The 25,950-nt window shown below is 43.1% G+C and overlaps 1 protein-coding gene across 3 annotated transcripts in view; it reads left to right on the top strand.

The window, feature by feature from the left end:
• Positions 1–25,950, top strand: part of CFAP54 (cilia and flagella associated protein 54) — a 615,020-nt gene that overhangs the window by 439,406 nt on the left and 149,664 nt on the right. For all 3 annotated transcript variants that reach the window (XM_077265522.1, XM_077265521.1, XM_077265523.1), the window contains 4 exons: positions 1,165–1,287; positions 1,410–1,463; positions 9,594–9,810; positions 21,081–21,157. In XM_077265522.1, coding sequence (XP_077121637.1) covers positions 1,165–1,287; positions 1,410–1,463; positions 9,594–9,810; positions 21,081–21,157 — 471 coding nt within the window. The remainder of the gene's footprint in view (positions 1–1,164; positions 1,288–1,409; positions 1,464–9,593; positions 9,811–21,080; positions 21,158–25,950) is intronic.

The following is a 25,950-nucleotide window of genomic DNA, read 5'->3' as shown; positions in this document are numbered from 1 at the left end:
AGGCAATTTGCATACTGCTACCTAGTTGTAAGGTACGTGTACTCGTACTCTCTGAATCTGACCCAGTCTGCCCCGTTTAACTGACCCAGGCCATCCAGTCTGCACCCTTTCCTGTCCATCCTGCTGTACCTATACCCAAACCCCCTCTGCCAGTGCCTACTCCTGATCCTGACCCTTCTGAACTTGCACCTGTGATCCCATACCCGTGTCTGTCCCGTGTTCCTGTACCTATCCTGCTTGTGCCTGATCCCATATCTGTCTACACAAACCCAGTCTGCCAGTGCCTACTCCTGATTCTGATCTGTTTGAGCCTGCACCTGTGGCAGTTCTGTGTTCCTGTACCAGCTTGTGCCTGATCCCGCATCTGTCTATCATCCGCATACCTGCTGCTAAACAGTTCCTGGCCGATCCTTCTTCTCTGTCCCCTTTGATGTCTTTAATATTGCTAGCTTTACTGTGAGGTTTTGGACTCCAAAAATGTTGGGACACTTGAGGGATCTCCTAGGACAGCAATTAAAATCCAGAACTGTCAGACAAGATCCAAGTCACTAGGACTGGCTGCCACCATACAGCTGACATGAACTGAAGAAAACATCATTCCGATGTAGAAACACAAAGCCTTTTATTTGACACACCATTCATTGTTTTAACACTAAAAGTAAATATTCAGTGTTTCTGACTCTCCAGTTTTTATTTGAGGATGCTACCTCTACAATCCCTTTTTTTTGGTTTTCATTTTTCTACTCACTTGTGGCCAATGTTGTGTATTAAGTATAATCTACAAAGTTTAGTAACATGTTCTGCTCATATACTATGTACTAAATACAGATCAGGACTGACAACACATTCATTTTCTCAAGGAATTAAGATCACATAATGCCTACTGAAATAATGCTGTTTGGAACCCAGGTCATTTAGCCTCATTCATACATTGTGGCTACAATTCTTTTTTCTGCACTAACGTCATAAAGGGAATTATTTTACAAAAAAATGTTAGTATCACGGCTAAAACATTACAGTACTATTACACTTGTGGCAAAAAATCACAATGCTTTAATGCAATCTCAAGCCTAAATTTGAGAAAAGCCATTTGGACAATGTTAAATTGGTAGAGGCTCCTTTTTATTTTCTTTGTAATTATTTTATTGCACTGTTTCTTTTAAGGTTAGAGTCCTCATAGAGCTTCACCTGTTTTCTGAAGCTTTCCAGGAGTTTTTCCTCCTAAATAGTGGACAAAGAATTCCAAGAAGGCCGCATGAGGGATTTTCAACAGCTGGCAAAGTTCCGGTAAGCAGTCATTCTGTACTTTTGGGAGGTTGCAAAGCATTATTTGGTTTTCACTAGATAGATATTAGGTTAAAGTGACCATATTGAAAATGGTGGATTTTATCTGTACTATTTTATTTCAGGCAACCATAAAATTCTTATCATCAAACACACTCGTCTCCAGTGAAAATTTAGAGGTAAGACCAACATGTTTAGCACGCTTTCTTTTAGTATTATCTTATAGCTACAATCAAAGGACTTGTATAAAAACTTTATAATACTCTGTGTATAAATGAGTATATCAGTATAACTAAAATAGACTAATATACAGGTGCTTCTCACAAAATTAGAATATCATTAAAAAGTTAATTTATTTCAGATCTTCAATACAAAAAGTGAAACTCATAGATTATATAGAGTTATTACAAACAGAGTGATCTATTTCAAGTGTTTATTTCTGTTAATGTTGATGATTATGGCTTTCAGCCAATGAAAACCCAAAAGTCATTATCTCACTAAATTAGAATAATTAAAAAAAACACCTGCAAAGGCTTCCTAAGTGTTTAAAAGGTCCCTTAGTCTGTTTCAGTAGGTTACGCAATCATGGGGAAGACTGCTGACTTGACAGATGTCCAGAAGGCAGTCCTTGACACACTCCACAAGAGGGTAATCCACAAAAGGTCATTGCTAAAGAAGCTGGCTGTTCAGAGTGCTGTATCTAAGCATATTAATGGAAAGTTGAGTGGAAGGAAAAAGTGTGGTAGAAAAAGGTGCACAAGCAACCGGGATAACCACAGCTTTGAAAGGATTGAGAAGAAAAAGCCATTCAAAAATTTGGGGGAGATTCACAAGGAGTGGGCTGCTGCTGGAGTCATTGCTTCAGGAGCCACCACACACAGATGTATCCAGGACATGGGCTACAAGTGTCGCATTCCTTGTGTCAAGCCACTCCATGACTAATAGACAATGCCAGAAGCGTCTTACCTGGGTCAAGGAGAATAAGAATAAGGACTGTTGACAGAAATAAACACTTGAAATAGATCACTTTGTTTGTAATGACTCTATATAATATATACGTTTCACTTTTTGTATTGAAGAACTGAAATAAATTAACTTTTTGATGATATTCTAATTTATGTGAGAAGCACCTGTAAATACATTCTGGGGTTGGTGCAAATCTATACTTTTACCCACTGTACACTTTTAACCACTGTACAAATAACATCTTTTCAGACTCTGTCTTCCAATCAGTGAGCATAAAACAAAAATGAAAAAAAAACGTAAAACAGCATGTTACAACCCTGCCGGCATCACTACATGGCCTTCCATCCCCCACCTCCCTGATATATCAACTCACCAGTGGCTCTGCACCTCTCTGCTCTGCTCACCACAACCCGTGGCTCTGTGCTTCTCTGCTCTGCTCGCCATAACCTGTGGCTCTGCGCATTCTGGCTCTTAGCATTGCCTCCAGCGTCTCTGCTCTTGGCTCCACCTCCAGCAGCTCTGTCCTTAGCTCTGCCTTCTCCTTCTTTGCTCTTAGCTCCGCCTTCCTCTTCTCTGCTCTTAGCTCTGTCTTCTTCTCTGCTCTTAGCTGCGTTTCTGTTCTTGGCTCTACCTCCTGCTCTTGGCTCCGCCTCCTGTGGTTCTGTTTTGCATCCGCTCTTGCGGTCTTGCTGTATCTCCGTACTGCAACTTGCTGCACAGGTCTCTACCTGTTTCTTTATATTCACCAGTCCGAACAGGTCCCTACCTGTTCACATATACCCTCCAGTCTGAACAGGTTCTTACCTGTTTCCATACACCTGCCTGTATGCCAGTTCTTACTAGAGTCTCAGCCCTGTCCGTCTGACCTGCCAAAGTGCCTGCCGTGCCTGCCTGCCTGTGTCACAACTGTGCCTGCCTGCCTGTGTCCTGTCCCCCAGTGGGATCAGCATCCACAGCCAGACACCACCCTGGAGTGGTACCTGGTAGCTACCTGCCGCACAAGTCTGACCTCACCATCAGAGGCTCCAGCAAACATCTAGGAAGCTACTTAGTTACTCCCCTTCCAGGGTAGTCTGGTCAGTGGTGAAGTGGGGCCACACCCCCGGATGCCTGCGCCAACCAGTCTGGGTGCGAGCGTTACAGATTGCTCAGGACGAGGTCACAACTGAGTCCCATGAGCCGTCACTCTCGGAGCGAGATGAACTTTCTTCTTGCCAGCATAGGCGAACGAAAAAAGTTTTTACCCGATCAGAATTCCAGACTGTCTCTGCAGTAGATCAATTCATAGTCTCTGATGAGATGTATAATCAGCTTGCAGCTTATGAAAAACTCCTTCTGAAGCCTCCGCCAAGATTTTATGGGGATCCAGGGGAGTGCATGGAGTTCCTGGAGTGTAGCTTGCTGTATATTGAAGAGAATGCTGCCGAATTCACCTCTGATCGGGCCAAGGTGGGATTCCTTATGTCCTACCTAGCAGGAGATGCGTTGAGTTGGATTAACCCCCTCTGGGAAGCTCGAACCTTGAGGCCTTCCTAATGGTCTTTCTTAAAGCCTTCAAAGTGCCTAAGCCAGCTCCTCCTGCAAAGTCTTCCCTCACTAGATCCCAGAGGCGGTCCAGATGAGCGAATCCCCCTAAGAAACCGCTATGTCAGACCAAGTCAGTCCAAAACCCGCCTGTTCCTCAACTTGTCCAGGCAGCTACCCAAGCCAAACCCAAGAAGGCTGATAAAAGTGGGCTGGAAAAGCAACAGCCCGAATCCAGCCGCAAGAAGGGATCGCGGTATCACTGCGGTTGTAAGGAACATCCAGACGGTCTCTGCCCTGTGAATCTAAAACTCTGAAACCCTGGGCCAGCAGGAGAGGCTGCCCTTGGCAAGAGTACCTCCTCTCCATTTAAAGACTGTGTCTCTGTTTTCCGGGAGCTTTGGCATGGTAAAGTTGCCATCCATTCGGAGTCGGTGTGTGGTCTCCGTCATACATCTCCATAACCCGATGAGGTCAATGTCTGAAGATGATCAAGCCCTATTCAAGAACAGTCTAGTCCTTCAAGGACAACTACAGCTCCAGGTTGGAGCCTTATACTCGAAGAAGTTTGTCTTCCGTATGCTGTCTATTATGCCCATGGGTCATTCTGAGTCAAGGACTCTACCACCTGCTCTGGTCAAGAGTTCCAGCAAAATGCTCCGTTTGAATTTAACCAGTCGCGAGAAGTGTCTGGTTCCCATGTGTCAAAGACAGTCAACTGTGTGGTCTTCTTAAGCTGGTCTGCTAGTCGTTGAGTCAAGGTGTGCTGACATCACCAAAGATGGGGAAGCAGTGAATATCTCTCCACATGTCTCCAGTGACTATACCAGTAACATGTTAGTCATTGAGTCAAGGTGTGCTGACATCACCAAAGATGGGGAAGTGGTGACAATCTCTCCACACAACTCCAATGACTATACCTGTAACCTGTTCATAGAAACATCCCCACCTCTTGGACGTTTTCTTCTGGATAACAGGCATAAGATGGTTCCTATGTGGGTACCTTCATCGTCCATGTGGCCAGTTGGTGAAGATTTCGAAACAGACGTTTCCTCCTCTCAATTTTTTTTTTCTGATCTGGTGGAGCTGTTGTTCTCCACACTCAGCTCCAATGATTTTTCCTGTGTTCAGTACGCTAGAACATCTCTGCTACCTGAAAATTTGTCTCTGGATATCGTATCGTATCGATATGTATCCTGTGAGAGTTCCCTCAGCTTCCGTGTGGACGGCTGGTGAAGATACTAAGTTGGAAGCTTTCTTGAGCTTTCTTTTCTCTCAGTTCCCCTGATCTGGAAGAGGAGGCCCAGTTTTCTCGGGATTACAGGCAGAAGTTGGACCCTGTAAGAGAGTTTCCAGTTTCCAAGTGTCCGGTTGATGCAGATGTCAAGACAATAGCATCTAAGTCCCTGCATCCTATCTACCTGGTGGAAGTGGTCCAGCCCATTGTGGAAACTAACCCCGTTGGGCACAAAGAGACTTTGCTATCCGAGATTCCTGGTGACCCGTCTGCTTGGTTCTTCCCTAAAGATGTCATGATGACTTGGACTGTGAGTGGACACTTTCTTCTTCTACAGATCATTCTGGTGGGTTTGAAGAAGAGGGGGCGTAAAGGAGGGGGTACTGTTACAACCCTGCTGGCATCACTGCATGGCCTTCCATGCCCTACCTGCCTGGTACATCAACTCAGTTACCCTGTGCCATGCTGTGAGATCTGTCTGCTGCCGGCTCCATGCCGTGTGCTTCATGGCCGCTTGCTCTGTGTACACTTCCTGGCCATGTGCATAGGGGGGCGGCGCTGGCAAATCTGGATTCTTATTGAGGCTGTGTGCCCCTTCCTATGGTGTCCCCGGCCAATTGCCTAGAGGCCTCTGATACTTAAGGCGTCCTCACCCATTGGAGGACGCCTGAGCAAACTATTTCCCTCAGTTAGTATTTGCTACTGAGCTGCTAGGTCGTGTTTTGTCTCTGTCTTTGAGGGCTGCAATACGCAGGCCTTTATCCGTGTTCTGTTTGTGTATCTGTGTCCGTTCCTGTCAGAACTCTGGTCTATGTCTGCTCCTGTCTGTACTCTGGTCTATGTCCGTTCCTGTTCCTTCTTTGCTTGTTTGCCATTCCCACTCTGCTGTGTGTACCTCTGCCTTAACTCTCTGCTCTCTTTGCCACTACCAGTGGCTCTGCACCTCTCTACTCTGCTCGCCACTGTCCGTTGCTCTGCACTTCTCTGCTCTGCTCGCCACTACCTGTGGCTCTGCACTTCTCTGCTCGTCACAATCAGTGGCTCTGCACCTCTCTGCTCTGCTTGCCACAGTCAATGGCTCTGCACCTCTCTGCTCTGCTTGCCACTACCAGTGGCTCTGCAACTCTCTGCTCTGCTCACCACAACCCGTGGCTCTGTGCTTCTCTGCTCTGCTCGCCACAACCTGTGGCTCTGCGCCTTCTGGCTCTTGGCTTTGCCTCCTGTGGTTTGGGCTCTTGTCATTGCCTCCTGCGGTTCTGTTCTTGGCTCTGCCTCCAGCATCTCCGCTCTTGGCTCCGCCTCCAGCATCTCCGCTCTTGGCTCCGCCTCCAGCGGCTCCGTCCTTAGCTCTGCCTTCTCCTCTGCTCTTAGCTCTGCCTTCCTCTTCTCTGCTCTTAGCTCTGTCTTCTCCTTCTCTGCTCTTAGCTGCATTTCTGTTCTTGGCTCTGCCTCCTGCATTTCTGTTCTTGGCTCAGCCTTCTGCTCTTGGCTCCGCCTCCTGTGGTTCTGCTTTGCATCCGCTCTTGCTGTCTTGCTCTATCTCCGTTCTGTAACTTGCTGCACAGGTTTCTACCTGTTTCTTTATATTCACCAGTCCGAACAGGTCCCTACCTGTTCCTATATACCCTCCAGTCTGAACAGGTTCTTACCTGTTTCCATACACCCGCTGGTATACCAGCTCCTACCAGAGTATCAGCCCTGTCCGTCTGACCTGCCAGAGTGCCAGCCATGCCCGCCTGTATGCCAGAGTGCCAGCCGTGCCCGCCTGCCTGTGTCTCAGTTAAGCCCGTCTGCCCATCAGGGCCTCTGCCGTGCCCGTCCACCAGCCAGTGTCACAGCCGTGCTTGCCTGCCTGTGTCCTGTCCCCCGGTGGGATCAGCATCCACAGCCAGACACCACATTGGAGTGGTACCTGGTAGCTACCTGCCGCACAAGTCTGACCTCACCATCAGAGGCTCCAGCGAACACCTAGGAAGCTACTTAGTTACTCCCCTTCCAGGGTAGTCTGGTCAGTGATGAAGTGGGGCCACACCCACGGACCCCCGGCGCCAACCAGTCTTGGCGCAAGCATTACACAGCAACAGTTAATATTATTGGAGTAAATAGTGAATCATTTCGTTCCAATGCTGGTTTCCAACAGCTCTGCCCCTGAAAAGTGCATTGCCAAGATAAGGGCTTCATCCTTATACTGGGTTCAGACTAGCGTATAAAAAATCACTAGTTTTTTATCCGGAAAAAAAAAAGGATTATTTCCCATCCATGTATTATGCCGATTTCCTGGTATTATATTGGAATGGCATCCATTTCTATAAACAGTTTCAAAAAATTATCCTATATCAAGGATATTTTGCGAGAATGAGATAAAAAAAATGGTTTCCCTGGTATAATACTAACTACAGTCAGTCCTAGTCACTTGTCAGAATGGGCTGCAGACTGAATACATACAGTTCTTGGCATTTGTATCACACATACAGTGTGTGAAATGAGTATTGAACACGTCACCCTTTTTCTTAGTAAATATGTTTCTAAAGGTGCTATTGGCATAACATTCTCACCAGATATCGGTAACAACCCATCCAATCCACAAAGGTAAATAAATTAAACCATAGATGTTCATAAATTAACATTTGTGTAATAATGTGAAATAACACAGGGAAAAAGTATAGAACACAGAAGAAAAAGAGGTGCAGAAAAACATGGAAAATCATGACACCAGCTGAAATTTATCAATAATTAGAAAACAATCCTGCCACTTAGTAAAAATAATAATAGCTGGTTCAACTAATGGCCTATAAAAAGATGTCTCATTACGTTACGGTGGGCGGAACACACTAAAATTATAATAATGAAGTGCGTTCGCCACCCGGGGTCCACCGTGCAGAGATGGTACACTGCAGCTAAAAGGACAGTGGCGAGACTTGCAGCGAGCGAAACAGACTCTCTCGGAGTTAACGTCACTCAGTGGAGTAGCACGTGGCTGTGCCAATCACACACAGTGGCGGAAAAAAAAACTCTAAGAGACCGTGTTTATCGGCACACGGCCGCAGAGTGAATATCGTGCTAAACGCGTACTCTGTTAGCATCACAGGAGTACGCAAGCCCAACTGGGGCACGGGAATCGGTAGTGGACTTCAAGCACTCAAAGAACTCCTCTCCAGAGTGGACGGAATTCTAAAGGCACTAGCGCCTGCCCTGAATTCAACCACACAAACTCCTCTCCGTAGAAGCCGGAATTCTAAAGGCACTGAGCCTGCCCTGAGCACACACAGCTGAGTCCACACTACCGTCAGGTTCCTCTCACACACCAAATACAAATGATCTTAGTGCACCGATGGGCGCTCCAAAGATCCTTTTATAGTTTCTGTTAGTCTGACAGGACCTTGCACACTGACCAAGCCAGAGCTGGACCAGGACCTGAGCATGTGACGGGCGACCATCAACGAGAAGTCGACCCAGAAGCGTGCTCAGCTGAGCGAAACCTGGACTGCTCGCCGCTGAGTATTGCTAGTTACTATAGCTGAACCTGGAGAGGCAACAGTAACCCAGTACACAGTCCGAGTCTGAGCAAGATGCTGAGACCGAACCGACGTCTTTGCTCAGCAGCATTCACTGTGGTCAAGACTGTATGGGAGACCGCAGGAGAAGACAAGGCTTGGGATCCATCCTGTGCAGAGGGAGAATCCCGGTGCCTAACATGCATTCTGCAATTTTTTAGATGGGGTCTGTTGGTCCATATGTAAAACCAGTTCATCTGAACTACCTCATTGACCTACAGTACATTGGTTAGTCCACTCTCCATATGTACATGATTTGCACAGCACACAGAATTATATTTTGCTGGTTTGAACTAGCCCTTAATGGTATAAGGGATTTATTGGATTTTTATTACATGAGAAACATCCCCTAAAGTGTCATTTTGAACTCCTGTTACTGCTTTTAGAGGTCTAAGAAACTGACTTTTTTGCTGTGCCAGTTGAATTTTGCCTAGTATTAATAATGTATACCAGTAAACATTGGATCAGTGCACAGTGTACAAAGGTACGTTAGGCTGTTTTAGTAAAACTAAAATTCCAGATCTCCCCTAGTCATGCTTTCTTAACGTTCTTTATTATTAAGTGTTATCTTAAGTTATCCTTTTTTTCTTCATTTCCATTTTAAGTGGAGTTTATTTTAGGTATGCTATTGTGTAAGTAGAAAAAAGGGGTATTTTTCTCAGAATGTTTTCCCCTCTATTTTTAAGTAAAGTCTGCTGTCATGACTAGGTATACCCCAGTGGTTTAGATACTAAAGGAAGAAAAGTCAGAACTGTTCCTTACAGCAATAGCTTGATATTTGCTCTGCTAAAGGTGCAGTTCTTGTCCCTAAGGCTTATTTAATTGAAGAACCATATTCTGCTAGGAAACAGTCTAGTTCACAAAATATCAACTATAAAAATGTTGTAGGGTAGAATGCTAATGATAAATATGTTACATAATACGTATTATAGGAATAGCCATTAATTGAATCAAAATCCTATGTAGACAATAGTGGTAATCTTTTTTAATTCTACACATTGTGAAAACCAACCCTCTGGAAATTGCAGGCACTAGAAGAAATTCTGAACAGGAAACCCAGCCCTTGTCTCCTGTCTGTGTGTGATCAAGCAACCATGAATAAGCTGGTACTAACAAAAACATATTTCATCCTAAAACTGTCTTCGAAGATTAATGCCATCCCAGAGATGGAGAAGGAGTCTGGATATTATGTGACTGGGGACAGAACAAAGCCTCAAAATAAAAACCGGGAACCGACCTCGTCAGGTAACAAAACCCACTGAAATGGCTACCTTCACCTAAAACTGTTGCCAAGTATATGCCATTGTCATAGCCTTATTTTGATCCTAACCGTTCACATGACAAAAAAAAGATGAGTCTCTTATCCTGAAGATTAAACCAATTCCTTCTTGGAATTAAAGAAGCCCTCCCATCTACGTTTTTATCCATTTAGTATATTGCAGTCATCATATTATATAGCACTGTGTACTTACAATTGCTCATTTTGCCTTTCTACCCAGTAAATTCTTCTCTTTTTCTCTGCTCCATGTAGAAACAGGAAGTCTATTTTCCCTGCATTAATCATTCCCCTCTTCAACTCCTGACCCAGCTCCTCTGCTCCTACCCCTGCCAGGGACTTTTGTAGTGACTCATGATTCATACAGAGAAAACAGACCTTCTGTTTCTACATAGGGCTTATTCAGCTAGTCAGTTTTAATCGTGTGATATCATAGACCTAATGTCACAGACCTAATGAAAAAGATAAGAATTGACTGGTAGAAAGGCAAAATGAGCAAATGTAAGTGCCATATATGATGATTGCAATATAATAATAATAATAATAATAATAATTTTTATTTATATAGTGCCAACATATTCTGCAGCGCTTTACAACTATATTAAGAGGATACACATTTTGATGGGAGCAGTGCTTCTTTATGGCTGTATTTTTCACATTTTAATAAGATCAACTAGGCCTCATTTTTATCATCCAAAAATCCAACAAATTGTCCTTTCATGAATTCATTTAGCCAGATTTCCAAGAGATCTGTGTCTGAGTGAAACTTCATTCATGTCTAATTGTAGATAACAACTATATAACTATTGATCAAGACCGGAAATTTTCACCCGGGTCTTGATGAGACGACATGCTGGGGTCAGACACTCCTGATTCATAAAGACATATATGCTTCCTAATGAATCAGGAGCGTCTGATGAAAAACATGCGCCTCGCCACAAAATTTACTCCAGTTGAGGACTGGAGTAAGATTTCTGGCGTAAGGCTTTTCTTGAATTAGACGCTTTTTTAATTGCTTTGATTTTCAATCCAAAGAACAGGAGGCAGCACTCCAGTGCCAACCATTCAAGTAGAAAAATGAATCTTCTTTATTCACCCATACTGTAAATGTGAAATTTTGGTTCCAAACTCAATACTAATCCTTCCTCGAGTGATGCTTTTTTTTTTTCTTTTTATTGTAACTGTTCTGATGCTTTCACCCTCATTTTTAATATATACGTTGTGCTATAATTCTATTTTTTACCATATCTTCAAGATAGAATCTCAGTTTGTTGAAAGGGTTTCCCAAATAGCAAATAGCACTGAAATGATTTGAGATCATAAAAAACATATTTTTAATAAGGATTTTTTTCTGGGATTTGCACTATATGAACATGAAAAACGTACTACTCCTCTATACTGTATGCTCTTGTTTAGAATTCAGCTCCTGCTGGCAACATCCACCAGTCTAATTTGGTGGTCGCACATACACAGTAATGCCAGCCCCCCGCATTGCCTTCCAGGGCCTCTGTTCATTTGCAAGTTCTGCTATTAGGTTTCCTATGCAGACGTAGGACCATATATTCACAGTAGAGTTATCACTTCATGATATTATAAGCACATTAAAAGCTCAAAATCGTAGTAAATGATGCTTTAATCACACAGTTACCTCTCTTTTATACATTAATTTTTATTTTCTCTTAAAGCTGCTGCTTGTCATTATGAGTTACACTGAGTGCTTATTCTAAATTTGTTTTAACCTATTTTCCCAAGTAATATTAGCAATATTCCTTGTAACATATGGTTAGAAGTATTGTGGACATAGCCCTTGTGAAAAACCTCACATTTATAAACTTTGAGTTTTTTCTCCCCCATAATTGCACAACGTGCAGTAAATCTGTTGTTGTTAGTGTTATGTAGTTGAAAATATGGTTTAAAGGTAATGTGTCAGTAAGATCAGCCCGTCCACAGACCGCATATACAAGTGCTTCTCACTAAATTAGAATATCATCAAAAAGTTAATTTATTTCAGTTCTTCAATATAAAAAATGAATCTCATATATAGAGTCATTACAAACAGAGTAATCTATTTCAAGTGTTTATTCTGTTAATGTTGATGATTGAGGCTTACAGCCAATGAAAACCCAAAAGTCATTATCTCAGTAAATTAGAATAATTAACAAAAAAAACCTGCGAAGGCTTCCTAAGCATTTAAAAAGATCCCTTAGTCTGTTTCAGTAAGCTCCACAATCATGTGGAAGACTACTGACTTGACAGATGTCCACAAGGCAGTCATTGTCACACTCCACAAGGAGAGTAAGCCACAAAAGGTCATTGCTAAAGAAGCTGGTTGTTCACAGAGTGCTGTATCCAAGCATATTAATGGAAAGTTGAATGGAAGGAAAAAGTTTGGTAGAAAAAGGTGCATAAGCAACTGGAATAACCGCAGCCTTGAAAGGATTGCTAAGAAAAGGCCATTCAAAAATTTGGGGGAGATTCACAAGGAGTGGACTGCTGCTGGAGTAATTGCTTCAAGAGCCACCACACACAGACGTATCCAGGACTTGGGCTACAAGTGTCGCATTCCTTGTGTCAAGCCACTCATGACCAATAGACAATGCCAGAATCATCTTACCTGAGCCAAGGAAAGAGAAAATAGCAAAATCTGTGCTTGATGTGTGAATTCAACAGATATATCCACTAAATAGTAACAAGAAAAACAGCAGCAATGGACTAAAACGTAACTTTTAGTAATATTAAATAGATAAAAGTAAAAACAATGTCACCCAAAGTGTTATAAAATGGGGTAGGGTCTCACCGTGAGACCTAGCAAAAAAAAACCAATTAGGATTCAAAACAACTCCGCCTACAGTGGTACTTGCGGAGTGGACAATGACCAAAGTATGGTTTAAGCCACAACTACCAGAATCATATTCACATGAGTGGCGGGGCCATACTCCATACACATGATTGCATGCAAGAAAATTATCACTATATTTGAAAAGTAGAACCTACAGCAGAGGTATTACTAGTGATTAACACAATGAAACGGTAAAGGAACAATCTCACCGGTTTCAAGACGACTGGGCAGGAGCACCGGAAAACCTCTGGTCAGGGAGTAATCCGGATCTTGATGAAAAGGGACGACAATACCCTGTCATTCCCTATGGGGCTGCCAGTAAGCTATCCCCAGAGCTCCCGCCCTTACAAGGGCAGTCCACAGCTACCACTGCAATAACATGCCCTGCACTCTCCCTGTAGTCAGTACCGACGCGTTTCCTCCAAGCCAATCATCAGGGGACCTGCTTGTGTAGAGAGATGAGTGCCTACGTGCTCAAAAAGGGAGACAAAAGGTACTGCCACCCCCTATGCTATCTTGCAAGATTGCTGCTGTTTTTCCTGAGCCAAGGAAAGAAAAAACTGGACTGTTGCTCAGTGGTCCAAGGTGTTGTTTTCAGATGAAAGTTAATTTTCCATTTCATTTGGAAATCAAGGTCCCAGAGTCTGGAGGAAGAGCGGAGAGGCCACAATCCAAGCTGCTCGAGGTCTAGTGTGAAGTTTCCACAATCGGTGATGGTTTCAGGAGCCATGTCATCTGCTAGTGTAGGTCCACTGTGTTTTATCAAGACCAAAGTCAGCACAGCTGTCTACCAGGAAATTTTAGAGCACTTCATTGTTAAAATTTCTTATTCAGAAATTTAAATCTCCAGCAGGACTTAGCACCTGTCAACACTGCGAAAAGTACCAATACCTGATTTATTAACAACAGTATCACTGTACTTGATTGGCCAGAAAACTCGCCTAACTTTAACCCCATAGAGAATCTTTGGGGTATTGTCAAAAGGAAAATGAGAAACACCAGACCCAACAATGCAGACGAGCTGAAGGCTGCTATCAATGCAACCTGGGCTTTCATGAAACCTCAGCAGTGCCACAGACTGATTGCCTGTATGCCACGGAGCATTCATGCAGTAATTAATGCAAAAAAGATCCCCGACCAAGTATTGAGTGCATTTACTGAACATACATTTCAGTAGGCCAACATTTTTCAAGCTGGTGTTATAAAGTATTTTAATTTACTGAGATAATTACTTTTGCGTTTTCATTGGCTGTAAGCCATAATCATCAACATTAACAGAAATAACCACTTGAAATAGATCACTCTGTAATGACTCTATAAAATATGAGTTTCACTTTTTGTATTGAAGAACTTGAATATATTAACTTTTTGATAATATTCTAATTTAGTGAGAGCACTTGTATGTCGATGCAGATATTTGAAATTTTAATCCACTGACACCTTTATGTCTTCTATCTTTTGCTGCATGCCCCAGTAACATTTTCATTCATATTCAAATGATGCATTAAGTGCTCTAGGCATGACATAGCACTTAATGAGCCTCTGCCTTCCCACCCATCACCAGTCTCTTTAGCTTGACAAATAGCTCACTGTCTGTGTGAAGTCCGGTACCAAGCAAGGAAATCAGACAGTGACCTATCAATTAGACTGGAAGGAAGCAACCAAACCAGACAGAGGCTTGTTAAGTGCTCTGTCATGCCCAGACCACCTAATGCCTCTTTTGCATATAAATTAAGATGATAATTACTAAGGATTGCAGCAACAGGTTAGAAGATGTAAAGGCGTAGATCAATTTACATTTCAAAGACCTATGCTGTCTGGGAAGTTTGTTCTTGTTGACATATTCCCTTTAAATTGTGAATGTGTTTTTAGTAAGAATGTTTATTGCCATCATTTCTACACTATAATTAAATCATATTGTACTCAGCTTTATCTTTGACTGAAAGAATCACAGCCCTCTAATTTTTTCAGATGGATACATCTAGTAATTATATCATTAGTTCTTTGGTCCATGCTTAATAACACAATTAAAGCAAAAACACACAGGTACTAATTGCACTTTGTACAAACTGATTGTTTTTAATAGTACAGTCACTTTCAGATCCATTCTGAGAAAAGGTCAGAAATATTATGAGAAGCACAGTTTAATTTTACTTTCCTTTAATCTTTAAGATTGTTTGGATGTTGTAAAATTTTCACATCTTTAAAGGCCCCGTCTCACATAGCGAGATCGCTAGCGAGATCGCTGCTGAGTCACAAGTTTTGTGACGCAACAGCGACCTCCATAGCGATCTCGCTATGTGTGACACGTACCAGCTATCAGGCCCCTGCTGTGAGATCGCTGGTTGTGTCGGAATGGCCTGGACCTTTTTTTGGTCGTTGAGGCCCCGCTGACATCGCTGAATCGGTGTGTGTGACACCGATCCAGCGATGTCTTCACTGGTAACCAGGGTAAACATCGGGTTACTAAGCGCAGGGCCGCGCTTAGTAACCCGATGTTTACCCTGGTTACCAGCGTAAATGTAAAAAAAACCAAACAATACATACTCGCCTTTCGGTGTCCAGGTCCCTTGCCGTCTGCTTCCTGCTCTCACTGACTGAGATCCGGCCGTACAGTGAGAAGTGAGAGCACAGCAGTGACGTCACCGCTGCGCTCTGCTCTCACTGTACGGCCGGATCTCAGTCAGAGCAGGAAGCAGACGGCAAGGGACCTGGACACCGAAAGGCGAGTATGTATTGTTTGTTTTTTTTGGTAACCAGGGTAAACATCGGGTTACTAAGCGCGGCCCTGCGCTTAGTAACCCGATGTTTACCCTGGTTACCTGGGTGCTGCAGGGGGACTTCGGCATCGTTGAAGACAGTTTCAACGATTCCGAAGTCGTTCCCCTGATCGTTGGTCGCTGGAGAGAGCGGTCTGTGTGACAGCTCCCCAGCGACCACACAGCGACTTACCAACGATCACGGCCAGGTCGTATCGCTGGTCGTGATCGTTGGTAAATCGCTTAGTGAGACGGGGCCTTAAAGGTATCTGGTCACCAAGTTAAGGCCCCGTCTCACTAAGCGATTTACCAACGATCACGACCAGCGATACGACCTGGCCGTGATCGTTGGTAAGTCGCTGTGTGGTCGCTGGGGAGCTGTCACACAGACCGCTCTCTCCAGCGACCAACGATCAGGGGAACGACTTCGGCATCGTTGAAACTGTCTTCAACGATGCCGAAGTCCCCCTGCAGCACCCAGGTAACCAGGGTAAACATCGGGTTACTAAGCTTAGTAACCCGATGTTTACCCTGGTTACCAAAAAAAACAAACAATACATACTCGCCTTTCGGTGTCCAGGTCCCTTGCCGTCTGCTTCCTGCTCTGACTGAGATCCGGCCGTACAGTGAGAGCAGAGCGCAGCGGTGACGTCACTGCTGTGCTCTCACTTCTCACTGTACGGCCGGATCTCAGTCAGTGAGAGCAGGAAGCAGACGGCAAGGGACCTGGACACCGAAAGGCGAGTATGTATTGTTTGTTTTTTTTTACATTTACGCTGGTAACCAGGGTAAACATCGGGTTACTAAGCGCGGCCCTGCGCTTAGTAACCCGATGTTTACCCTGGTTACCAGTGAAGACATCGCTGGATCGGTGTCACACACACCGATTCAGCGATGTCAGCGGGGCCTCAACGACCAAAAAAAGGTCCAGGCCATTCCGACACGACCAGCGATCTCACAGCTGGTACGTGTCACACATAGCGAGATCGCTATGGAGGTCGCTGTTGCGTCACAAAACTTGTGACTCAGCAGCGATCTCGCTAGCGATCTCGCTATGTGAGACGGGGCCTTTAGGACCTTGTAAATCAAATCTTTAATGACTTATTTTCGGTTGACTAGCAAGCACAGTAGTGTTAGAGACTCAAAAGCGATTTCCTTCTCCTCCGTGACCATTACTCTTTCAGGTCTAAAGCAAAAATAGTCCAGAGGTAAAAAGATGTGTAGTGTGTGCTGCACAATTACCAGGAGTACTATTTTATACCCACTGATTGGCACTTTAGGGGGTCATTTGTGATCACAGCCTCCATACTCTACAGGAAAGCAATATATGTTTTTTCTGACAAACATTATAATTATAAAATGCAGTGGGTGAAAAAAAGCTAGGGAATAAAAGTGTGAAATCTTTAACCATTTTTACATGTTTCCAGCAAAAGGGGAGGAAAATATTAAATCGGAAAACTAAGAAATAGTAGGTACAATATTAGATATAATATTGCGTAGCAAAAAGAAGAAAGGAATTAAAGTGGTTTTCCCACTCAATACATTTCGCAGCTTTCCACAGAATCCTACAGATCCTTAGAATGGGGATTCCAAAGTATCTTTGTGAATATAGTGGTGGTGTTACTTTTTTTCACAAGAATTTTGCTTTACCCCAAATTTTTTACTTTCACAAAGATAATAGGACAAAATGGATGCCAAAATTTGTTGTGCAATTTCTCCTGAGTACGCCGATACCCCATATGTAGGGGAAAATTACTATTTGGGCACACGTCAGGGCTTGGAAGGGAAGCAGCACCGCTGGAATTGATAGCGGACGCCATGTCGCATTTGGAGACCCCCTGATCTGCATAAACATTTGAAGTCCATCACAAGTTACCCTATTTTAAAAACCACACTGCATCAAAGATTTTATTTTTTAGGTGTAAAGTTAGGATTTTTAACCCAAAGGTACTGCACACAATTTGATAACATTAGATTGTCATATTGAATATGTCGTCATTAGTGTTGAATGCAAGTGCTCGCTACTTGAATTTGCATCGGGGTGCTCCGGTATGCAGCATATATCGCGGGGGCTCTAGTGATCCTGATGCAATCTTGAGTGGCGGACACTTGTGCTTAACACTAGTCGTCATATCATCATTATTTTTTTTTTACTTTTGAAATTGCTCTAACCCCCAACCCTAACTTTAGCCCAGCCCTAACCCTAATCCCAACCCTAACCCTAATGGCAAAGAATGAAAGAAATAAAAATTATAAAATAAAAAAATGTAATCTAACTAAGAGGATGACACAGGGAGGAATCACATACTAATTATTGGCTTTTGATCAGTGTGATAGGGTCTATCACAGTGATCAAAATGAACCAATAGGAAAAATCCCTGCTGTTGCCGGGTGCCGCCCAGCTTATCTCGGTGGGCGCACTGTGAATGCGCCTGCCATTTTTTTTTAGCAAGGGGAGGTAGGGAGATGGAGCTGAAGGACTGGGGATGCCACAGGTAACAGTTATGGGGCTTGGGAACCTAATTTCTCTCTCTTCTGATAAATGTATCATGTCAGAAATGAAAGAAATGTTTTTAATACTAGGCACACTTTTTTTACATGATTGCAATTATTGAATAACAGCGATCCCGTGATTAGGAACCGGAAAACCGGCCCTTATCTTGTTCTCCAGGGTCTCAGCTACACTCCCAGTAGCTGACACCCCAGAGATTTTCCGACGCCTGGGGTAGCTATAACCTTATTCCCCATCGTCATTTTAAAACAGCAATAACAGGGAATAAGGCCCCTTAACGATCGACTTTTTAATGTGGATCGGCGGTCATTAAAGGGTTAAAGCAGAGTGTTTTTCAATTCAGTGCTGGAGTGGCGCTTTAAATTTAGGTCCCCTGCCTACGTCATATTCTCTCACTCTGACATTTTCACCTTTTTTCGGCACGGGTCCTGTCCCACGGCTCCATTTGGTAAGTGCAGTTTCCAACTGGTTGGAAGTCAGAAGCTACATGACAAGCTTCCATAGACTTGTGTTGAAAAGTGACCTCCATGCCACTTCATGAAACACTGGAGCAGCTGGCAGGTCACTTTTCACTGGAGACCGACAGGAGCGTTCTGGAAAATGGTTAATGCGGCAGGTAAGTATGAGAAGGGGTGGGGGATTCACATTTAAAGCATCACTCCTGCAGTGCAATAAAAAAAAACGCTGGAGTGGTGCTTTAAAGAAGCACTCGCCTCAAAATTTTTAACCTATTAATATATTGCAGTCATCATATTATATAGCTCTTTGTACTTACAATTGCTCATTTTGCCTTTCTACCCAGCTAATTCTTCTTTTTTCCATTAGTTCTATGATATCACATGATTAAATAATGACCAGCTGCATCCTTCTAATCTGTATGTAGAAACATGAGGTTTATGACCGATGACATGAAGGGGTCGTGTGCCTGTCTTTGATGTGGACTCACATGCCCATCTTTCCCCACACTTGATGGCTTATTTAATCAGCCACCAAGTGCCACGAACAGCCGCATGTGGATCCAAGAATCACATGCGAGTGGTAACCAGTTAAACATGCGCAGACAGGAAGCACGTCATTGATCCCACCCAACACTGCACACATCACGTGATCACGGGGTGCCGATGGGTTGTCATGACAGCCGGGGTCTGCTGATGACTCCCTTGACTGTCATCGCAATCTTCCTGTGAATGCCTGCCCGTGGCCGGCGTTGATAGGTCATGATTTTTTCTATTCATGGCTGTGCTGAATCAATGCTATGTTATAGCAAAAGAGATCGAAGAATCTCAGCTTCAGGTCTCCTAACGGGACTATTAAATACAGTGAAAAGTAAAAAAAATAGATATAAAAAAACTAAAGAAACACAAAAGATCAAACCACCTCCCTTTTGCCCCATTAATCATAAAACATTTTAAAAATTAAACATATTTGGTATTACCATGTTCATAAATGTCCGATTTATCCAATATGAAATAAATTAATCTGACCAGTTAAAAGCATAACAAAAAAAAATAATGAAAACCCCAGAATTTAATTTTTCTTGGACGTCGCAACATTGCAATAAAATGCAATAAAAGGCAATCCAATCATTGTATTTTCCCTAAAATGGAATCAGTAAAAATATCAGCTCAGAGCTTAAATATAGGCCCTCAACCAGCCCTAGATCCTGAAAATGAGAACACTACTGTCTGTGGAAATTGCGTCAAAAGCAATTTTTGTTTTGGGCGGACACAAATGTCAGAATTTTTTCACCACTTAAATAAAAAGTAAAACTATACATATTTGGTATCTGCGTACTCGCACTGACCTGGTGAAACATATTGCCGGGTAAGTTTTACCATATACTGTATTAAACACTTTTTTTGCAGTTTCACTTTTTATTTTTACCAGGATACTATGCAGCTTCAAGCATCCTATGGAAACTAATAAGAACAGTGAAAATTTAAAAAAAGTTTTAAAAGATATGAAAAAATAAAAAAACAGAACTTCAAATCACCCCTCTTTTCACCTATTAAAAATAAAGATAATAAGCCAATAAAAAATACAATGTTTGGTGTCGCGACTATCAAAATATAAAAATAATTAACCCGATCAGTAAACACAGTAAATGAAAAAAATTAAAGAACACCAAAATTACTTTTTTTTGTCGCTGCGATACTACAAAAAATGCTATAGCAAGCGATCAAAAATATCACATTTATCCCAAAATGGTATCAATAAAAACGTCTCACCTTGCAAAAAAATAAGCTATTACACAGCTCCATCGACAAAAAAATGAAAACGTTCCAGGTGTCTGTCTGAAAATGGTGACACATTTTTTTTTCTTGTTGCAAACTTAATATTTTTTTTACCACTAAAATAATTTAAAAAATTGACATTTGGTACTCCCATAATCATACTGATGAACAGAATCATATTCCTAGGTCATTCCTACTGCAAAATGTACACCATAAACACAATTAGCAAAAAAACAATGTCAGAATTCTGTATTTTTTACAATTTCTCCCCACTTAGATTTTTTTTCCTATTTTCCAGTACACTCTTTCGCAGAATGAATGGTGTCATTCAAAAGTACAACTTGTCCCACAAAAAACAAGCCCTCATATGGCTGTATGGCTGCAAAAATAAAAATGTTGGAAGAAGAAGAAGAGAAAGAAGGGGAGGGAGAAACTAAAATGAAAAATAGAAAATTGCCCTGGGTGAAGGGGTCAGTATTGACCCTTTAAACCAGTGTTCCCCAACTCCAGTCCTCAAGGCCCACCAACAGATCATGTTTTCAGAATTTCCTTTGTATTGCACAGGTGATGCAATTATCACCTTGGCAAGACTAAGGAAATCCTGAAAACATGACCTGTTGGTGGGCCTTGAGGACTGGAGTTGGGGACCCCTGCTTTAAACAACCATGCCACATTACTTGGGGTGCATTTTGACTTTTAGGATTGCTGTTCCCAACAGTTGGCTTTAGAGACCCTGCTCTCTTCCTCCGTAAAGAGGCTATTTGCATCCATTTTATTGTGGCATTGTAAAAACCTTTGTAGTCCAAAAAAACATATTGTTTTGTGAAAAAGTATTGTTCTGTGAAATAATTAACAAGGGATATGATTTATTTTGTTATTTTCTTTTCTTTTGCAGAAGACAATGGATCCAAAGGAGAAAGTGAGATTCCAGTTCAACTTGCCCCTCAAGATCTTACACTATCAAAATTAAAGGTCTGGTGCATGATCACGATGTTCTGAGCATTTAGTCAACACTAGTATACTACACTGTCAGTTAGGCTTTTTTGGAGTCCCTTATACTGTATATCCGTGGTAATTTTGCTGCACATTGCCACCCATGAGCAACTTCAAAATTCCCTTATAGGAACGAGAGTTTTCATCATAAGGCATGGAATTAATATTGTGACTTATCAGAAGGTACAGAGTCTGCCTGATCAAGGGTGTCAGGGTTAACATTTGTTTGTTAATCGTTATGCGGGCAGTGTTAACGGATTGCCAATTACCGAATGAATGGTAAATTCTCGTTCATCTAGTGAAAGGATTTTTAAGCCTGCTTAAAAATAGTCTTTCTCAGCAGCACATGGTCCTGTGTAAACAGTTTGTGTGCTGCCGAGAACAATGACAGCCTAAATGCACAGAACAAGAAAATATACCCTAATAAAAGCAAAAAAGCAACAGCGTTCAATAATTGCATATATTTACTAACATAATTAGCTAAAAGAACATACAGTAATACAAGACATGATTAAAAAAATGAGCTGGGCAGCAATGAGGAAAGTAAATGATAAATAATACAAGAATTGTGTGTGAGTAATGCAACGGATCAAAATCACCCAGGAATGAGCATTATTAATTGTGAGAGCACCATGTAAATTATAACAATTCATATTACCGTGTATACTCAAGTATAAGCCGACCCCAGTATAAGCCAATCCCCCTAATTTTGCCACAAAAAGCTGGGAAAACTTAATGACTCGAGTATAAGCCTAGGGTGGGAAATGCAGAAGCTACCGGTAAATGTCAAAAGTAAAAATAGATATCAATAAAAGTAAAATTAATTGAGACATCAGTAGGTTACGTGTTTTTGAATATCCATATGGAATCAGGAGCCCCATATAATGCTCCATAAAGTTTATGATGGCCCCATAAGATGCTCCATATTAAAATATGCCCCATATAATGGCCCCATAAGATGCTCCATAGACACATTTGCCCAATATAATGCTGCACAAATGTTGATTATGGCCCCATAAGATGCTCCATAAAGATATTTGCCCCATATAGTGCTGCACAAACCTTGATTATGGCCCCATAAGATGCTCCATACAGACACTTGTCCCATATAATGCTCCACAAATGTTAATTATGGCCCCATAAGATGGTCCATAAAGATATTTGCCCCATATAGTGCTGCAAAAACGTTATGGTCCCATAAGATGCTCCATACAGACATTTGCCCCATACAAAGCTGCACAAACGTTAATTATGGTCCCATAAGATGCTCCATACAGACATTTGCCCCATACAAAGCTGCACAAACGTTAATTATGGCCCCATGAGATGCTCCATAAAGATATTTGCCCCATATAGTACTGCACAAACGTTGATTATGGCCCCATAAGATGCTCCATACAGACACTTGCCCCATATAGTCCTGCACAAATGTTGATTATGGCCCCATACAGACACTTGCCCCATATAGTGCTGCACAAATGTTATGGCCCCATAAGATGCTGCATACAGACACTTGCCCCATTTGCTGTTGCTGCGATAAAAAAAAAAATCACATGCTCACCTCTCCGTCGCTCAGGCCCCCAGCACTTTCAATATTCACCTGACTTAGTTCCGGCGCCGCTCCATCTTCAGCGTCTTCTGCACTGACGTTCAGGCAGAGGGCGCGCACTAACCACATCATCGCACCCTCTGACCTGAGTGTCACTGCAGAAGACGCTGAAGACGGAGCGGCACCTGTTATGGATCCCAATGGCTAGGGGATCGCACTGGACAAGCAAAAATAACTAAAATAACGGACGAGCTCTAGGGTGATGGAACCTGGGCTGACCGCTGCCCTACTCCTGACAAACACAACTAGAAATAGCCAGGGAGCGTGCCTACGTTGATTCTAGACGCTTCGCGCCAGCCTAAGAGCTAACTAGCACTGCAGAGAAAATAAAGACCTAACTTGCCTCCAGAGAAATAAACCCCAAAGGTATAGTTGCCCCCCACATGTATTGACGGTGAAAATGAGAGGAAGGCACACACATAGATATGAAAATAGAGTTAGCAAAACGAGGCCCGCTATAACTAGAAAGCAGAAAGATACAAAAGGGGTCTGAGCGGTCAGCAAAAAACCCTAATCAAAAACCATCCTGAGATTACAAGCACCCATGTGCCAACTCATGGCACATGGGGAGCACCTCAGCCCACTAGAGCTTCCAACTAGCATAGAGTAATATTTAGCAAGCTGGACAAAAAAACAAAACAACTGAAAAGCATAACTTAGCTTATCCTGAGAGATCTGGAAGCAGGTAGTCAGAACCAAACTGAGAACATCTGAGAACATTGATAGCCGGCAAGGGAAAGACAGGGAAGCCAGGTTAAATAGGAAACACCCAGCCTCTGATGGACAGGTGGAAACCAGAAACCGCAACCCACCAAAGTCACCCAGTACCAGTTGTAACCACCAGAGGGAGCCCAAAAACAGAATCCACAACAGTACCCCCCCCTTGAGGAGGGGTCACCGAACCCTCACGAGAACCCCCAGGGCGATCAGGATGAGCTCTATGGAAGGCGCGGACCAAATCAGTCGCATGAACATCAGAGGCGACCACCCAGGAATTATCCTCCTGACCATAACCCTTCCACTTAACCAAATACTGGAGTTTACGTCTGGAAACACGAGAATCCAAGATCTTCTCAACAACATACTCCAATTCTCCCTCCACCAGCACCGGAGCAGGAGGCTCAACCGAAGGAACAACGGGCACCTCATACCTCCGCAATAACGACCGATGGAACACGTTATGAATAGCAAACGATGCTGGGAGATCCAAACGAAAAGATACAGGGTTAAGAATCTCCAAGATCTTATAAGGACCGATGAACCGAGGCTTGAACTTGGGAGAAGAGACCTTCATAGGGACAAAACGAGAAGACAACCACACCAAGTCCCCAACACGAAGTCGGGGACCCACGCGGCGATGGCGATTAGCAAACTGCTGAGCCTTCTCCTGAGACAACTTCAAATTGTCCACCACCTGATTCCAAATCTGATGTAGCCTGTCCACCACCACGTCCACTCCAGGACAATCCGAAGGCTCCACCTGACCAGAGGAAAAACGAGGATGAAACCCCGAATTACAAAAGAAAGGAGAAACCAAAGTAGCAGAACTAGCCCGATTATTAAGGGCAAATTCGGCCAGTGGCAAAAAGGCAACCCAGTCATCTTGATCAGCAGAAACAAAACACCTTAAATAAGTTTCCAAGGTCTGATTAGTTCGCTCCGTCTGGCCATTCGTCTGAGGATGGAATGCAGACGAGAAAGACAAATTAATGCCCATCTTAGCACAAAACGTCCGCCAAAATCTAGACACAAACTGGGATCCCCTGTCAGAAACGATATTCTCCGGAATCCCATGCAAACGAACCACGTTCTGAAAAAATAAAGGGACCAACTCAGAGGAGGAAGGCAACTTAGGCAAGGGTACCAAATGAACCATCTTAGAAAAGCGGTCACACACAACCCAGATAACGGACATTTTCTGTGAGACAGGGAGATCTGAAATAAAATCCATGGAAATGTGCGTCCAAGGCCTCTTCGGGATAGGCAAGGATAACAACAACCCACTGGCCCGAGAACAGCAAGGCTTAGCCCGAGCACACACTTCACAAGACTGCACAAAGGTGCGCACATCCCTTGATAAGGAAGGCCACCAAAAAGACCTGGCCACCAAGTCTCTAGTACCAAATATTCCCGGATGACCAGCCAACACAGAAGAATGGACCTCGGAGATGACTCTACTGGTCCAATCATCCGGAACAAACAGTCTTTCTGGTGGACAACGATCAGGTTTATCCGCCTGAAACTCCTGCAATGCACGTCGCAAGTCTGGGGAGACAGCGGACAATATTACCCCATCCCTAAGGATACCAGTAGGCCCAGAGTCTCCAGGAGAGTCAGGCACAAAACTCCTGGAAAGAGCATCTGCCTTCACATTCTTTGAACCTGGCAGGTATGAAACCACAAAATTGAAACGAGAAAAAAACAACGACCAACGAGCCTGTCTAGGATTCAGACGCCTGGCAGACTCAAGGTAAATCAGATTTTTGTGATCAGTCAAGACCACCACACGATGTCCAGCACCCTCAAGCCAATGACGCCACTCCTCAAATGCCCACTTCATGGCCAAAAGCTCCCGATTACCCACATCATAATTGCGCTCGGCGGGCGAGAATTTTCTAGAAAAGAACGCACATGGCTTCATCACCGAGCCATCGGAACTTCTCTGTGACAAAACCGCCCCCGCTCCAATCTCGGAAGCATCAACCTCAACCTGAAAAGGAAGTGAAACATCTGGTTGACATAACACAGGAGCAGAAGAAAACCGGCGCTTAAGTTCCTGAAAGGCCTCCACAGCCGTAGGAGACCAATTAGCAACATCAGCACCCTTTTTAGTCAAATCAGTCAAAGGTTTAACAACACTGGAAAAATTAGCAATGAACCGACGATAAAAATTAGCAAAACCCAAGAACCTCTGAAGACTCTTAACAGATGTAGGTTGTGTCCAGTCACAAATCGCCTGAACCTTGACGGGATCCATCTCAATAGTAGAAGGAGAAAAAATGTACCCCAAAAAAGAAATCTTCTGGACTCCGAAGAGACATTTCGAGCCCTTCACAAACAGAGAATTGGCCCGCAGGACTTGAAACCCCTTCCTGACCTGTAGAACATGAGACTCCCAGTCATCAGAAAACACCAAAATATCATCCAAATACACAATCATAAA

The sequence above is a fragment of the Ranitomeya variabilis genome, chromosome 5 (assembly GCF_051348905.1).
Source record: "Ranitomeya variabilis isolate aRanVar5 chromosome 5, aRanVar5.hap1, whole genome shotgun sequence".
NCBI lineage: Eukaryota > Metazoa > Chordata > Amphibia > Anura > Dendrobatidae > Ranitomeya > Ranitomeya variabilis.
Note: the sequence above shows the minus strand (reverse complement) of the source record. Positions and strands in the feature narration are given on the sequence as shown.